The sequence below is a fragment of the Vulpes vulpes genome, chromosome 6, assembly GCF_048418805.1.
Source record: "Vulpes vulpes isolate BD-2025 chromosome 6, VulVul3, whole genome shotgun sequence".
NCBI classification, from domain to species: Eukaryota; Metazoa; Chordata; class Mammalia; order Carnivora; family Canidae; genus Vulpes; species Vulpes vulpes.
In genome coordinates this window covers 85,243,471-85,260,131 of record NC_132785.1, presented here as the reverse complement: position 1 = coordinate 85,260,131, position 16,661 = coordinate 85,243,471, and the positions used below count along the sequence as shown (strand labels likewise).

Below are 16,661 nucleotides of genomic sequence, written 5' to 3'. Positions count from 1 at the left end.
CATGCTATTTGATAGCATATATATGCACACATATATTGATATTTTATGTTTTGTTATGCATTATGCTATATATTTTTTAAATATTATGGATTTTTGGAGCTGTTTCTTGAGGGGAACAGGGTCATCCTCAATGCCTTCATCATTTCCTGAATATAGTGAATTAATTAAGTAGGTAGGTTCAAATTCTCCCATAACTCTGCATCTTATTTTCTGTATTCCTTCAATAGGCTTTGTCAGTATTAGCTCTTTTCACTCTGACATGCTGCCTAGGTTTACATATCTTGGTACTCTGTTTTCTGACTACTAGATATAAATTAAGTAACTTAGCTCACCCAGAGTAATTCTCCAATCCTATGATATCTGAACCCTTCAGATATCATGGATCTAGAGTTCACAGTAAAAGTTATTCTTTCTCTTTTGTCTTTTTTTTTCTCATGTGCCCATTTAGCTGTTCTTGTTCTGCATAAGAATTAACTAAAATATGCTATGTGCAAACCATTATATTTATTGGGCCATACTTGTGGAAATCATCTCAAGGGGTAACATGAATTCTCTTTTTAAGCCTTAAAAATATTACTTCCTATTTGTATCGTTACTTTCAGATAATGTAAACACCAGGCACATACCTAACTACAGAACCATAGGTATACAAAACATTTCAAGAGTCCATCCAGTACTGGGGCACCTGGGTAGTTCAGTGGTTGAGCATCTGCCTTTGGCTCAGGTCATGATCCCAGGGTCCTGGGATTGAGTCCCACATCCCTGCTTCTTCTTCTGCCTATGTCTCTGCTTCTCTCTCTTTTTGTCTCTCATGAATAAATAAATAAAATATTTTTAAAAAGGGGGTAGAGAAGTGAGAAAGTAATGAGGGTTATACAAGAAATAAAGCAACCTAACCAAAGGACCAAGTGCTTAGAGAAAAAGAATGAAGTCTAATTTTTATAGATTTTATATTTTTGCTTTTTATTTTATTTTATTTTATTTTATTTTATTTTTTTAAATTTTTATTTATTTATGATAGTCACACGCAGAGAGAGAGGTGCAGAGACGCAGGCAGAGGGAGAAGCAGGCTCCATGCACCAGGAGCCCGACGTGGGACTCGATCCCGGGTCTCCAGGATCGTGCCCTGGGCCAAAGGCAGGTGCCAAACTGCTGCGCCACCCAGGGATCCCCTTGCCTTTTATTTTAGAAGTCATTATTATTATATATTATGACATTTCTTCTTGAAGGATATGATGGTTGGAAAAGACTAAACTTTAAATGCATTCTGTCAAACAACAAATATTTATTAAGCAATGGATATGAAAAATTTCTTACTATGTATTGTTTGAGAAACAGGGTGACTCTATCTCAGGGGCCTTAAGATTCAGTTAAAGAACATAAGGTAATAATTAAATGGTAACTCATAAACAAACACTAAATAGTGATTTACAAATTGATGTCTTAGCATACAAATATAATAAAAGTTCCAAAGAAAATGAAAATTTACTTCTAATTGAGAAGGTCAGAAAAGACTATAGAATATGTACAAAAATTTTTTTGAACCACACTTCAGTTAAGACAGGAATGAAAAAGATACATATTAGGGGGAAGGAGGTGTTTTCTCTCTCTCTCTCTCTCTAAAAGATTATTTATTTTAATGGGGAGAGGCTTAGGAAGAGGGAGAAAGAGAATCATCTCAAGCAGCCCAATGCAGGGCTTGATCTCAGGACCCAGAGATCAGGACTTGAGCCAAAATCAAGAGTGAGACACATCACCAACTGACCCACCCAGGTGCCCCAGGAGTGTTTTCTTAAAAGATGACAGAGTTGGATATTATAAAAAGATAGCTCATATAGTGATGAAACTAATTTGATGGGAATAAGGAATTTAAGGAATAAGGAAAAACTAATTTTGCTTAGACTACATAGGGTCTCAAATGACAAACTAGCATTTTTGAAATGGTATTTCAGACAAGAGCTGGTTAGAGTTTTCTAGCATGGACATGGTATGATGAAGGCATGTCTGGTGGCAGCTATGGAATGATTAGAATGAAAGAGAGCTGCAGTTCTCCAGAGTAGACAATATATTACCTTATCCAAAATGAACACTCAAGCACTGTTTGTTAAATCAATGATACATAAGGGTCTAAAGCAAATTTTATGCATAGGATCGGAAAGGAAAGGTCATTTCATGAAAAGAAAATTAAAGAATAATCTAAGCTCTCGATGTCATCAAATGTGGGGTAATGAGAAACCTAAAAAAAAAATGGTGACAGGACTTCTGAGTCTGGATTATGGGAGAATGATGGCAGCTGGTATTAAAAATAACATCAGAACAGAAAATAGGTAGTGCAGCCAGTCTAATGGAGTATACTAGTGAATTCACTGAGTTTAATAGGACTTTGTATGCCTAACTGATGAAAATCTCTTATCAATAGGTTATCAAGAACATGAGCTGAGGCTAGAAGTCAGAGGTGTGATAGAGGAGAGGACATGTACAAAGAGGCCAGGGGCATCCAAAAGAAAAAAAAAATACAATCTTGAAATAGAAGAGGCAAGCCTAACTTGTTCATTGGCAAAGTATGAAGTGATTTCTTTTTGAAGGGGGGGAAGGGTAATGCAGGAAAAATAGAATTCAATACATGACATAAATAAATATGTAAAAAGGAATGTTCAAAAAGAATTAAAAAACCAGGAGAGATTATCTTAAGAGATCCAGGGTGAAGGAAAATACAAGTGCAAGATCATAATTGCTAACAAACATTGCAATTAAAAGTACAGGAAAAAATTGGAGAAGTTAGATTTTATTAATTATAATATTATTGATGATTTTTTCAAGTGTATTTTTTCTGTTGTTTGTTTAGAGATTTATCAGGAACCTATACATGGATGCTAATAAAAACTATAATAATGGATCAAATTCCACTGGGAGTGTATTAGTAGAAGATTGAAGACTAAAATACATACAATGGATAAAAAATGAAATGGAAAACAACCAAGAAGTGACTAAATTATGAAATAATTACCTACACATGGGGCTGTCAGAGTAGCAAAGGCAATCTAAAGTGTTAGAAATAAACACGGAAGTATAGAAGCATACAAAAGAAAGATGTATTCAATTGTAACAAAGGAACATCAGTAATGACATTGGTAGGTACAATTACAGTGTAGTGTTGAAATATTATTTTTAAAACATGGATTAAAATAATTTATCAGTGGAAACAGAAACAAGTCTGGCAGAATTAATTAACTCTATGTGAATAAAGAGACTTTATCACTAAATATACATCTAAATGACACTGTTTCTCCTCTGTATATATTTGAGAATCATTATCACTGTATGATTGCTTTTAGAATATTGACTATATATATATTAACATCTATTGAATTCGTATTGGGCACGAAGCAGATAATAAATCCTGGAGAAATAAATATGTGCAAAGCAAAGTCTTGAATGGCAAAATATAGGTAGTTATAGCACTTTTAATTAAAAAAGTATTCATTTACAAACCGTTTCTCCTATGCTAAGTCCTGTGCTAGATGCTTGGCACATAACACTGAGAGCAGGACAGACATCCTGCCCCCCAGGTACTTACTGGCAAGAGGATGAGTCTGGCAGAAAATAAATCCATTACTGAAATAAATGGAAAAATGAGAATGTATTATGAATAGGTAAAAGCACATCTCATGAAAAGAATTTCCCCTCTTCTAGAAAGTGAGGCAAAGTTACCTGTAGAAGTGAGGAGTATTGGGATCTAAGAATGAGATGAAATTGATAAGGCTAGAGAGATGAAGAGCCAAGCATGTGCAAAGGTTCTGTGGTAGAAGGAAGCTGATGTAAGGCACTAAGAGAATGAGAGGAGACTGGTGAGGAAAGGAGAATGCAGATAATATACGGCTGACTGTCACGTTAATAGCTGTTGTGTTCATTTTAAGAACTATAGTTAAGTCATCCATGTGTTTTAAGCAGAGAAATGGCATGATCATATTTGTATATTAAAAGAATTTCTGGTTGCAGATCATTATGCTTCTGTGTGTTTGTATGTGTCTGTGTGTGTGTGTGTGTGTGTGTGTGTGTGTGTGTTTGAAGATTGTATTTATTTTAGAGAAGGATGGAGAGGGAAGAAAAGAGGGAGAGAGAGAGAAAATCTTAAACAGGCTCCATGCCCAGTGGAGCCCCATCTGGATCTGGATCTCAAGACCCTGAGATTGTGACCCTGAGATCATGACCTGAGCTGAAACCAAGAGTCAGATACTTAACTAACCAACTGAGACACCCAGGCACCCCGCTTGTTTGTGTTCTTAAATTATAATAAGCATAATCAAGAATTTATTAGCAGAATGTAGGGTCTAGAGCATTACATTTAAAAATAAAAAGAATGGTCAAGAATGAACATGTTTCAAAGCCAAACGAATCTGAGAGGGAGATACTGAATATATGAATAAGAAGTAATTGAAAGTCTAATATTTAGACTTTAATAAAGAAATTCTCATTATTAAAGAAGGAAGAGTAAATTTAGAGGAATAGATCTGAAGTTCATTTTAGGATATGTTTTGGGTGTCTGTGAGACATCAAAATGTACATATTGAGGTGAAAATTTAGTCTATGTATCTGAAACTTAAGGGAGAATTCTAGAATAGAGATAGAGACCTGAGGTGGGGCAGGAAGATAGGGCTTATAGTAGCAAGGAGAAGATCACCTAGGGAAATTTACCACTCAGAATTAGCTGTGGAACAAACAAGAGTTCCAGTGAATACCCACAGTTAAATGTTGAGAAAGAAAAGAAAGAGAAAGAGAAAGAAAAGTGAAGAAATCTAAGCGGTGACAGTCGCAGAGGTAGAAGGAGTAAGATATAGCAATCATCTCATTCAAAAATTATCTGAATCAACTGGTTCTTAGTATAACATTTTCTTTCAACTATGCTTTCTAACTAAACACGCACTTTTTTAGCCATTGTATTTAGTTAATATAAATGAGAACTCTGTAATACACCAAGAACATATTTTAAATTTAAGTTCTAAGGGAGTTCCTGGGTGGCACTGTAGTTGAAACTCAGCCTTTGGCCGGGGCATGATCCCAGGGTCCAAGGATCAAGTCCTGCATCAGACTCCCTACGGGAAGCCTGTTTCTCCCTCTGCCTATGTCTCTGCCTCTCTGTGTCTCTCATGAATAAATAAAATTTAAAAAATCTTTAAATAGGGCAGCCCCAATGGCGCAGCGGTTTGGCGCCGCCTGCAGCCCAGGGTGTGATTCTGGAGACCCAGGATCGAGTCCCACATCGGGCTCCTTGCATGTAGCCCACTTCTCCCTCTGCCTGTGTCTCTGCCTCTCTCTCTCTCTCTGTCTCTCATGAATAAATAAATAAAGTCTTTAAAAAAATAAAAAATAAAAAATCTTTAAATAAATAAGTAAAACTTCTAGAAACACACACAGTGACTATGTATATTTGTGTGGGCTGTATCTGCATTTGTTTATATAGAAATAATATAATGTCTTTCCTAAACAAAAATTAAAAGATAGTTTCTTAGCCCACTGGGGAAAGTAACTGACTTAAGACCAGATTTTGACAGAGAATAAATGGAATTATGGCCACAGTGCCCTTGCATACTGAAGGAGAGATTCATTTGACACATTTGGAAAATGAAATGTGCAGGCCTATGTGTGAGTAAGCTTTTTAGCAAATGATCAGGCAAAGCCTTTGTTACTAAGTATACTGATCCTTCTAAAGAGTGTATGAAGAATTGCAATTTTTAGGATTTGAGTAATGTTACACATAGTACATATAGAAGTTATCTGGAAAAAAAATAACATTTTGCAAATTGCTATACCAGTATGATTTCACTGGGATACTGTTTACAATTTTCATAATTAAGTTACTTATGAAAAGAACTTTTTTGAAAAGATGCATTAATGACCTTAGAAAGTGATGAAATCTCTAAAGATCTATTTTAAATTGGTCAGTAGTTTTTTTTTTTCTTTGACTGTGATTGTTTGTTCTGTTACTGTTTAAACAATTTCAGTGTTTTATGTGGTCTTTCCTGGCTCATCTAAAGTTTGTAAGATATTACTGGCTACCTGCCTGATTTGAGTCTATCTACATTTTGCAGATTTACCTGGAAGATCTAGACCTTTAACTTCTGAAAAAAAAAACAGCAAGAACAATAATGATTTAGAAACATTCATGAATGCTTCATTAAGGCAGTTTTATATCTGTCATCTGTCATTGATATGTATCCACAAAATATTTATTTATTTTTTAATAAATTTATTTTTTATTAGTGTTCAATTTACCAACATACAGAATAACACCCAGTGCTCATCCTGTCAAGTGCCCCCCCCCCAGTGCCCGTCACCCATTCACCCCCACCCCTACCCTCCTCCCCTTCCACCACCCCTAGTTCGTTTCCCAGAGTTAGGAGTCTTTAAGTTCTGTCTCCCTTTCTGATATTTCCCACACATTTCTTCTCCCTTCCCTTATATTCCCTTTCACTATTTTTTATATTCCCCAAATGAATGAGAACATACACTGTTTGTCCTTCTCCGATTGACTTACTTCACTCAGCATAATACCCTCCAGTTCCATCCACGTTGAAGCAAATGGTGGGTATTTGTCATTTCTAATGGCTGAGTAATATTCCATTGTATACATAAACCACATCTTCTTTATCCATTCATCTTTCGATGGACACCGAGGCTCCTTCCACAGTTTGGCTATTGTGGCCATTGCTGCTAGAAACATCGGGGTGCAGGTGTCCCGACGTTTCATTGCATCTGTATCTTTGGGGTAAATCCCCAACAGTGCAATTGCTGGGTCGTAGGGCAGGTCTATTTTTAACCCTTTGAGGAACCTCCACACAGTTTTCCGGAGTGGCTGCACCAGTTCACATTCCCACCAACAGTGTAAGAGGGTTCCCTTTTCTCTGCATCCTCTCCAACATTTGTTGTTTCCTGCCTTGTTAATTTTCCCCATTCTCACTGGTGTGAGGTGGTATCTCATTGTGGTTTTGATTTGTAATTCCCTGATGGCAAGTGATGCGGAGCATTTTCTCATGTGCATGTTGGCCATGTCCATGTCTTCCTCTGTGAGATTTCTCTTCATGTCATTTGCCCATTTCACGATTGGATTGTTTGTTTGTTTTTCTTTGGTGTTAAGTTTAAGAAGTTCTTTATAGATCTTGGAAACTAGCCCTTTGTCTGATAGGTCATTTGCAAATGTCTTCTCCCATTCTGTAGGTTGTCTTTTAGTTTTGTTGACTGTATCCTTTGCTGTGCAAAAGCTTCTTATCTTGATGAAGTCCCAATAGTTCATTTTTGCTTTTGTTTCTTTTGCCTTCATGGATGTATATTGCAAGAAGTTACTGTGGCCGAGTTCAAAAAGGGTGTTGCCTGTGTTCTCCTCTAGGATTTTGATTGAATCTTGTCTCACATTTAGATCTTTCATCATTTTGACTTTATCTTTGTGTATGGTGCAAGAGAGTGGTCTAGTTTTATTCTTCTGCATGTGGATGTCCAATTTTCCCAGCACCATTTATTGAAGAGACTGTCTTTCTTCCAATGGATAGTCTTTCCTCCTTTATCAAATATTAGTTGACCACAAAGTTCAGGTTCCACTTCTGGGTTCTCTATTCTGTTCCATTGATCTATGTGTCTGTTTTTGTGCCAGTACCACACTGTCTTGATGACCACAGCTTTGTAGTACAACCTGAAATCTTGCATTGTGATGCCCCCAGCTATGGTTTTCTTTTTTAAACTTCCCCTGGCTATTCGGAGTCTTTTCTGATTCCACACAAATCTTAAAATAATTTTTTCCAACTCTCTGAAGAAAGTCCATGGTATTTTGATAGGGATTGCATTAAACGTGTAAATTGCCCTGAGTAACATTGACATTTTCACAATATTAATTCTGCCAATCCATGAGCATGGAATATTTTTCCATCTCTTTGTGTCTTCCTCAATTTCTTTCAGAAGTGTTCTATAGTTTTTAGGGTATAGATCCTTTACCTCTTTGGTTAGGTTTATTCCTAGGTATCTTATGCTTTTGGATGCAATTGTAAATGGGATTGACTCCTTAATTTCTCTTTCTTCAGTCTCATTGTTAGTGTATGGAAATGCCACTGATTTCTGGGCATTGATTTTTTATCCTGCCACGCTACCAAATGCTGTATGAGTTCTAGCAATCTTGGGGTGGAGACTTTTGGGTTTTCTATGTAGAGTATCATGTCATCAGCGAAGAGGGAGAGTTTGACTTCTTCTTTGCCAGTTTGAATGCCTTTAATGTCTTTTTGTTGTCTGATTGCTAAGGCTAGAACTTCCAGTACCATGTTGAATAGCAATGGTGAGAGTGGACATCCCTGTCTTGTTCCTGATCTTAGGGGAAAGGCTCCCAGTGCTTCCCCATTGAGAATGATATTTGCTGTGGGCTTTTCGTAGATGGCTTTTTTTTTTTTTTCGTAGATGGCTTTTAAGATGTCGAGGAAAGTTCCCTCTATCCCTACACTCTGAAGAGTTTTGCTCAGGAATGGATGCTGTATTTTGTCAAATGCTTTCTCTGCATCTAATGAGAGGATCATATGGTTCTTGGTTTTTCTCTTGCTGATATGATGAATCACATTGATTGTTTACGAGTGTTGAACCAGCCTTGTGTCCCGGGGATAAATCCTACTTGGTCATGGTGAATAATTTTCTTAATGTGTTGTTGGATCCTATTGGCTAGTATCTTGTTGAGAATTTTTGCATCCATGTTCATCAGGGATATTGGTCTGTAATTCTCCTTTTTGGTGGGGTCTTTGTCTGGTTTTGGAATTAAGGTGATGCTGGCCTCATAGAAAGAATTTGGAAGTACTCCATCTCTTTCTATCTTTCCAAACAGCTTTAGTAGAATAGGTATGGTTTCTTCTTTAAACGTTTGATAGAATTCCCCTGGGAAGCCATCTGGCCCTGGACTCTTGTGTCTTGGGAGGTTTTTGATGACTGCTTCAATTTCCTCCCTGGTTATTGTCCTGTTCAGGTTTTCTATTTCTTCCTGTTCCAGTTTCGGTAGTTTGTGGCTTTCCAGGAATGCGTCCATTTCTTCTAGATTGCCTAATTTATTGGCGTAGAGCTGTTCATAATATGTTTTTAAAATCGTTTGTATTTCCTTGGTGTTGGTAGTGATCTCTCCTTTCTCATTCATGATTTTATTAATTTGAGTCTTCTCTCTCTTCTTTTTAATAAGGCTGGCTAATGGTTTATCTATCTTATTAATTCTTTCAAGAACCAACTCCTGGTTCTGTTGATCTGTTCCACAGATTTTCTGGTCTCGATTTCGTTGAGTTCTGCTCGAATCTATATTAACTCTCTTCTTCTGCTGGGTGTAGGATCTTTTTGCTGTTTTTTCTCTAGCTCCTTTATGTGTAAGGTTAGCTCTTGTATTTGAGTTCTTTCCAGTTTTTGAATGGCTGCTTGTATTGCGATGTATTTCCCCCTCAGGACTGCTTTTGCTGCATCCCAAAGATTTTGAACAGTTGTATCTGCATTCTCATTAGTTTCCGTGAATATTTTAATTCTTCCTTAATTTCCTGGTTGACCCTTTCATCTTTTAGCAGGATGGTCCTTAACCTCCACGTGCTTGAGGTCCTTCCAAACTTCTTGTTGTGATTTAGCTCTAATTTCAAGGCATTATGGTCTGAGAATATGCAGGGGACGATCCCAATCTTTTGGTATCGGTTCAGACCTGATTTGTAACCCAGTATGTGGTCTATTCTGGAGAAAGTTCCATGTGCACTTGAGAAGAATGTGTATTCAGTTGAGTTTGGTTGTAAAGTTCTGTAGATATCTGTGAAATCCATCTGGTCCAGTGTATCATTTAAAGCTCTCGTTTCTTTGGAGATGTTGTGCTTAGAAGACCTATCTAGTATAGAAAGAGCTAGATTGAAGTCACCAAGTATAAGTGTATTATTATCTAAGTATTTCTTCACTTTGGTTATTAATTGGTTTACATATTTGGCAGCTCCCACATTCGGGGCATATATATTGAGGATTGTTAAGTCCTCTTGTTGGATAGATCTTTTAAGTATGATATAGTGTCCCTCTTCATCTCTCACTACACTCCTTGGGGTAAATTTTAGTTTATCTGATATAAGGATGGCTACCCCTGCTTTCTTTTGAGGATCATTCGAATAGTAAATGGTTCTCCAACCTTTTATTTTCAGGCTGTAGGTGTCCTTCTGTCTAAAATGAGTCTCTTGTAGACAGCAAATAGATGGGTCCTGCTTTTTTATCCAGTCTGAAACCCTGCACTTTTTGATGGCGTCATTAAGCCCGTTCACGTTCAGAGTTATTATTGAAAGATATGAGTTTAGTGTCACCATGATATCTATTCAGTCCCTGTTTTTGTGGATTGTTCCACTGAACTTCTTCTTAAAGGGGAATTTTAAGAGTCCCCCTTAAAATTTCTTGCAGAGCTGGTTTGGAGTTCACATATTCTTTCAGTTCCTGCCTGTCTTGGAAGCTCTTTATCTCTCCTTCCATTTTGAATGAGAGCCTTGCTGGATAAAGTATTCTTGGTTGCATGTTCTTCTCATTTAGGACCCTGAATATATCCTGCCAGCCCTTCCTGGCCTGCCAGGTCTCTGTGGAGAGGTCTGCTGTTACCCTAATACTAATCCCCATAAAAGTCAGGGATTTCTTGTCTCTTGCTGCTTTAAGGATCTTCTCTTTATCTTTGGAATTTGCAAGCTTCACTATTAAATGTCGAGGTGTTTAGCAGGTTTTATTGATTTTGGTGGGGGGGGGGAATCTCCTTATTTTCTGGATCTGAATGCCTGTTTCCCTTCCCAGATTAGGAAAGGTTTCAGCTAGGATTTGTTCAAATACATATTCTGGTACTCTATCCCTTTTGGTGCTCTCGGGAACCCCAATTAAACATCGGTTTTTCTTCCTCAGGCTGTCGTTTATTTCCCTTTATCTATCTTCATGGTCTTTTAATTGTTTGTCTCTTTTTTCCTCATTTTCCCTCTTTGCCATCAACTTGTCTTCTATGTCACTGACTTGTTCTTCCACCTCGTTAACCCTCATAGTTAGGACTTCTAGTTTGGATTGCATCTCATTCAATTGATTTTTAATTTCTGCCTGATTAGCTCTAAATTCTGCAGTCATGAAGTCTCTTGAGTCCATTATGCTTTTTTCTAGAGCCACCAGTAGCTGTATAATAGTGCTTCTGAATTGGCTTTCTGACACTGAATTGTGATCCAGATTTTGTAACTCTGTGGGAGAGAGGACTGTTTGTGATTCTTTCTTTTGAGGTGAGGTTTTCCTTCTAGTCATTTTGCTCAGTGCAGAGTGGCCAAAAGCAAGTTGTATTGGGAAAAGGAGAAAAAGAGAGGAGAGAAAGAAGGAAAGAAAAGAGAAAAAGAAAAAAGAAAAAAGGAAGAAAAAAAGGGAAAAAAAAGAAGAAAAAGAAAGAAAGGAAAAAAGGGGGTGGGGGAAGCAAACAGTAATAGTAATAAATAAAAAAAACACCACGTGGGAGTATCTCTGATTCTGTATACTTTAAGTCCCTTGACGTCCCCTGGAACTTGTCCCTCTAGCTGGTCTTCTGGGAGAGGGGCCTGCTGTGCTGATTTTCAGGTGTTAGCACTTGGGGGAGCTGCTCTGCCCCCTGCCTGGTGCAGGGCTCAGTGGGGGTTGTTCACCCCCTGAGGCCCCAGGAGGAACAACCGCAGTGGCGGGGCCAGCCCTGGAGCCCTGGAGTCAGCCCCCGCAGTAACTCCGGGGCTCTCCGTTGCAGGGTCTGGGGACTCCGGGGCGAGGCCGCTGTTCTGCTCAGCTCGGGGCAGGAGCGTCCTTGCTGTCCTGGGCCCTCCCGGCCTCTGCCTGTCCCGGGGGAGGCCGGATCCTGGGCTGTGTCCCGGCGCCCTGTGCTCCGGGGCCTGCGCTGTTGGATTCGCGCTCCTGCCCTGCAGCCCCCTCCGCGGAGCCGCCGCCCGAGCCCCTCCGAGCTGCTCCGGGTCCCACCGAGCGCTGCAGCCCTTAGGGAGCTCGGCGCATCTCCCGGGGCGCAGGTGCCTGTTAGTGTCCCCGGGAGCCCGAGGGCATCCCCGCCCTCCTGGGTCCTGCTCCAACTCCCTGCGGGCCCCTTTCCGCGAGGAAGGTTGGTGCAGCTCCTGCTTCTCCGGGACGGGGCTCTCCTGTCCTGGGGACACTCGCCCTGGCCTCAGCCCGGCTCCTCGCGGGGCCCCTCCCCCTTGGAGGCCTTTTGTTTCTTTATTTCTTTTTCCCCGTCTTCCTACCTTGATAGAAGCGCGAACTCTTCTCACTGTACCGTTCCAGCTGGTCTCTCTTTAAATCTCAGGCCGAATTCGTAGATTTTCAGGATAATTTGAAGGTTATCTAGGTAATTTGGTGGGGACAGGTGATTTGGGGACCCTACTCTTCTGCCGTCTTGCCCCTCCTCCCACAAAATATTTATGTATATAAATTTAATTGCCTGTCATTAGATTGACTTTGATAACTTTGTTCTACCAACAGTGTTTCGTTTATTGGCTCTTCTTCAGAATCCATTCCTTTGAAATCATTTCATGTGGAAGTCTGCATAGAATGCAGCATTTGTTGAATAAACTCCATTATTAAGTACACTGTTCTGATCTTTGCACAATAATTTGCATAACTACCACCAGAAATAGATTTCTCCCCCTAGGAAGCTGGTTTGCAAAGAAAACATTATGAATTTTCATTGTAGTCTGTTAGTTTCTATCTCCGGACACATTACAGTATTATTTTTAAATGCATGTTTTTTGGTTTGGGTTTTTTTTTTTGGGGGGGGGGGTGCATTTTCCTTAAAAAGATAAGACAATCTGCCACATTTTGATAAATAGATGATTTAATACAAATTTAATGCCATTCATTCATTTTGGTTACGATTGACTTTTTCTAATGACCTTTTCTACATTTTCAGGGTGAAACCAAGATCTTAAAACTAAAGAATCTTCGACCTCAGGACTATGCTAATTATAGCTGCATTGCTTCAGTGAGGAATGTATGTAATATTCCTGATAAGATGGTGTCATTTAGACTTTCCAATAAAACAGGTATGGATCGATATCTCAATGTTTTATGTCTGTTATCCACAACTAATCTTTAAAAAGGTTAAGCTTCATATAGACCAAATGATTTCTGTGGTATATGTGGGAACAAGTCATCTCTGCTCCCCACCGGGAGAAGACTGTGATATCTAAAATGCTATTGGTAAATGCACACTGTAAAGTTTAATTGCAGTATGTTCCCATGTAGTGTTTGTTTATGTAGCATACAAAATTATAGTTTCTTAAAATTGTGTATTCATAAATGTCATAGTCATGTCCATATTCTTTTCAAAGAACTTCTGAGAAATATTCAATTCTCCATATAAAAATTTGTGGTCTAAATTGCTAAAAGTGTTTTGTGATTCCAAAGCTAAATAAAAGAATCTCTCTCTTACCCTGTTTCAAGTCAAGAAAGTTAATTGGTAATTTCAGGTAGGTGTTTTTAGGAAAGTATTTTTGTAGAAAATGTCAAAACATTAGCATGATTGTGACTTAAGTTAGTCTGTGTTTAGTAATAGAGACCTCAGAATAACTGCAAGCATATTATGGAGGAATTGCTAAATGAAAGAGCAGAGAGAGAGCGTGGGAATGGATTGTCTTTTGCACTAGTGTGTGCAAAGAATCACCTTAATAAATTAAAATTTGAGCTGGTTTTGAGAAACTTTCAGTGGCAATTAATGTAAATTTTTACTTTCAAATAATGTTATTAAAATAGTTTTAAAAATAATTTTCTTGTTAACAAAAATCTAGCAAAGTGTGGGTTTGGTGTGCCTAGGTATACATTTTGATTCTGCTGCTTATTAGCTCATGCATCTTCTTGAACAGATCGCTTCATACTTACCTGTCTTGGTTTCCTCATGAAATTATAACGTTGTAGGGAAGAGTTAATGAGTTAAGATACATAAAGCACATGGAACATAATTTGTCAATTTTCCAACAGAAGGAACTTTATTGGAAGACGGGACTTTATTGGAAGATGAAAAACAGTGTGCTCAAATGTTGATTCCTCAACATAAGTTCCATTGAGTTGTTAAAATTTTGATTTTTTAAAAATTTTTATTTATTTATGATAGTCACACAGAGAGAGAGAGAGGCAGCTCCATGCACCAGAAGCCCGACATGGGATTCGATCCCGGATTTCCAGGATGGCGCCCTGGGCCAAAGGCAGGCACTAAACCGCTGCGCCACCCAGGGATCCCGAGTTGTTAAAATTTTGAAAGATAATTTTTAAAATGTATTCATTCCTGTATTTGTCAGAGACTTATTGGGTTCCTATTATGGGTCTGCAATGATACTTGTGAAGATGTAAATTGCCTTATACTAGAGAAAAGCTTTAGTAAGAGAATGGGTAAAAGTCATTAGTGGAAGGTAAAAGAAGAATGTGGGAGATTAAAATAAATTTTATTAAGAAGGATGAGAAAGGCTTGCAGGAGAGGGCACCTGGGTGGCTCAGTGGTTGAATGTCCGTGGATCACGGGGTCCTGGGACTGAATCCCACATCAGTCTCCCCCCTGGGAGCCTGCTTTTCCCTCTGCCTGTGCCTCTGCCTCTTCTTTGTGTCTCTCATGAATAAATAAGTAAAATCTTAAAAAAAAAAAAAAAAGAGGGAAACTACCTTACAGGAAAAAGATAGAAATATAAAATCTAAGTGGACCTAACACGTACAAGGTTAATAGTCTCATTTCACTTAAAAAAAAGAAGAAATAGGATATTGAGAAATAAATATCAGAGGTTAACATAGAAGAAATGGGTATAATTATGCTGTTGTTCTTGGCATGAAATACTTGGTGAATTATTATATTATAATAACTATATTATTATAATTTTGTTTTTCTCAGTTTCTTTAATGTATTTTTAAAATACACATGATCCAGAGAGAAAAATTAGATATAAAATGGAAGTAGGTCCTATGGGATGGGTAAAGGTTTTCCAGTAGAATAAGAACAAAGGGAATAGGTATATTATTACATATGTTACAACTTTGCCCTTGAGCTGTGCTTTATTACTTTCAAAAGTATTTCACATTTACTATCTCAGTTTATCTTTATAACTACTGGGCTGTAATCAGGTAGATTTTTTTTTGTGTGTTTTGTTTGTCTCTTTTATCATGTCTTTATCATTTGACCTGCAACACACTAGCCTATATTGATTAAGGTATCCTCTTTAGATTGTTTTGAGAATGAACTAAATCAACTAGAAAAAAAATTTCTTTAAGGACTGGGAGGTACAATAAAATCATACTTAACATTTTTTCTGCTATAGGAATGTATATTTTTATTAATTGTCAAAGTCCCACAGCTACTAATAAGTGGGGACAAAATTTATCCCAATGTTTGAAGAGTTAAATAGGAGACTGACTAGCTATTCAAGATTTTTGTGGAGTCAGAGAAAATGAACCTAAATCTCAGCTAGAGTTTTATTAGGAATAAATAAGCACTTCTTTTCCTAAAGCTGAAAGAAGATTACCAAGAGGTGATAGACTTTCCAATTCCTGAGCTCTTATAAAGCAGCTGGGTGACTTTATTTCTGAGGTGATTTTTAACAATTGTCAGCTCAGAAAACAAAGACTCACTCCCTGTTCTCTAGAGAGAGTGCAGTGACTCTGCAATATAGATGTTTTAACTCTTCAGCTTTCTGTTCCATTCTTTATTTTTAGGCTAAAGTGTTGTATATCTAGACTGAACTAACAAAATAACCTATTATTCTTTCTTATAAATTATCTCACAAAACTTTTAGATTGACATTCACTGCAAATGAACATTTGGGTTATGGTAAATAATTGGATTTAAAAATATAAGCTGGTCCCTTTTGTGACTCTTCAATAACTATAATCAAACATGTCATGTGCCTGGTGCTTTACATATTCAAACCAGGTTTGCTTCAGCATTTTTCCCATCTGGTTGTGCTCAAAGTTGGAAGAGTTGGTGCATTTCAAATAGGTAAAAATCATTGAGGTAACTCTTAAATTACACCAGGAATAAATTAAGCTTTCACAATCTTCATGAAAACACGTCTATAAACAGACAAGTGCATACAGGCTAGTCCATTGCTTTCTAACACTGAGAGAGTATCAGGAGTCACCATTGCCATAATCAGTGTGAGACACAGATACTTTTTATGGTCTCACTCTTTTGACTCTTTAAATGACATAAGGTCTTATTTTTAAATCTTGGTTTGCAAAATGTCAAGTAAAATGTTGAACATATTGAGAGGGAGAACATTCTATCATAAATATTGTGGTATGTTTGATTACTTTTTGTTAATTAGTATGTTGAAGGTAACTTTGGAAATAATTTTTGTAATGGAGATGAAATAATTGACTTAAATGTATTTTTGGTAAAAATAAAATTTTCTTTTAACATCTCTAAAGGAAATTTTAATTGTCATCAGTGCATTGACTTGATTTACACAATGCCCAAATGACATAGCATATGAAGATGAGAATAGTGTCTGCTGTAGATAAAGTTTTTTAAGAGTTTTGCAGCAGAACAATAGCATCATGGAATATAGTTTTCTGGGCCATTCCCTGTACCTGCTGAATTAGACTTTCTGTGAATGACCTGCAATACATATACACTTTAAACCACTTTTAAACCACCGTAAATGATTACTTTGGAA

At 37.6% G+C, this 16,661-nt stretch overlaps 1 protein-coding gene across 3 annotated transcripts in view; it reads left to right on the top strand.

The window, feature by feature from the left end:
• Positions 1 to 16,661, top strand: part of MDGA2 (MAM domain containing glycosylphosphatidylinositol anchor 2) — a 768,370-nt gene that overhangs the window by 495,573 nt on the left and 256,136 nt on the right. For all 3 annotated transcript variants that reach the window (XM_026000757.2, XM_072761491.1, XM_072761490.1), the window contains one exon: positions 12,917 to 13,049. In XM_026000757.2, coding sequence (XP_025856542.1) covers positions 12,917 to 13,049 — 133 coding nt within the window. The remainder of the gene's footprint in view (positions 1 to 12,916; positions 13,050 to 16,661) is intronic.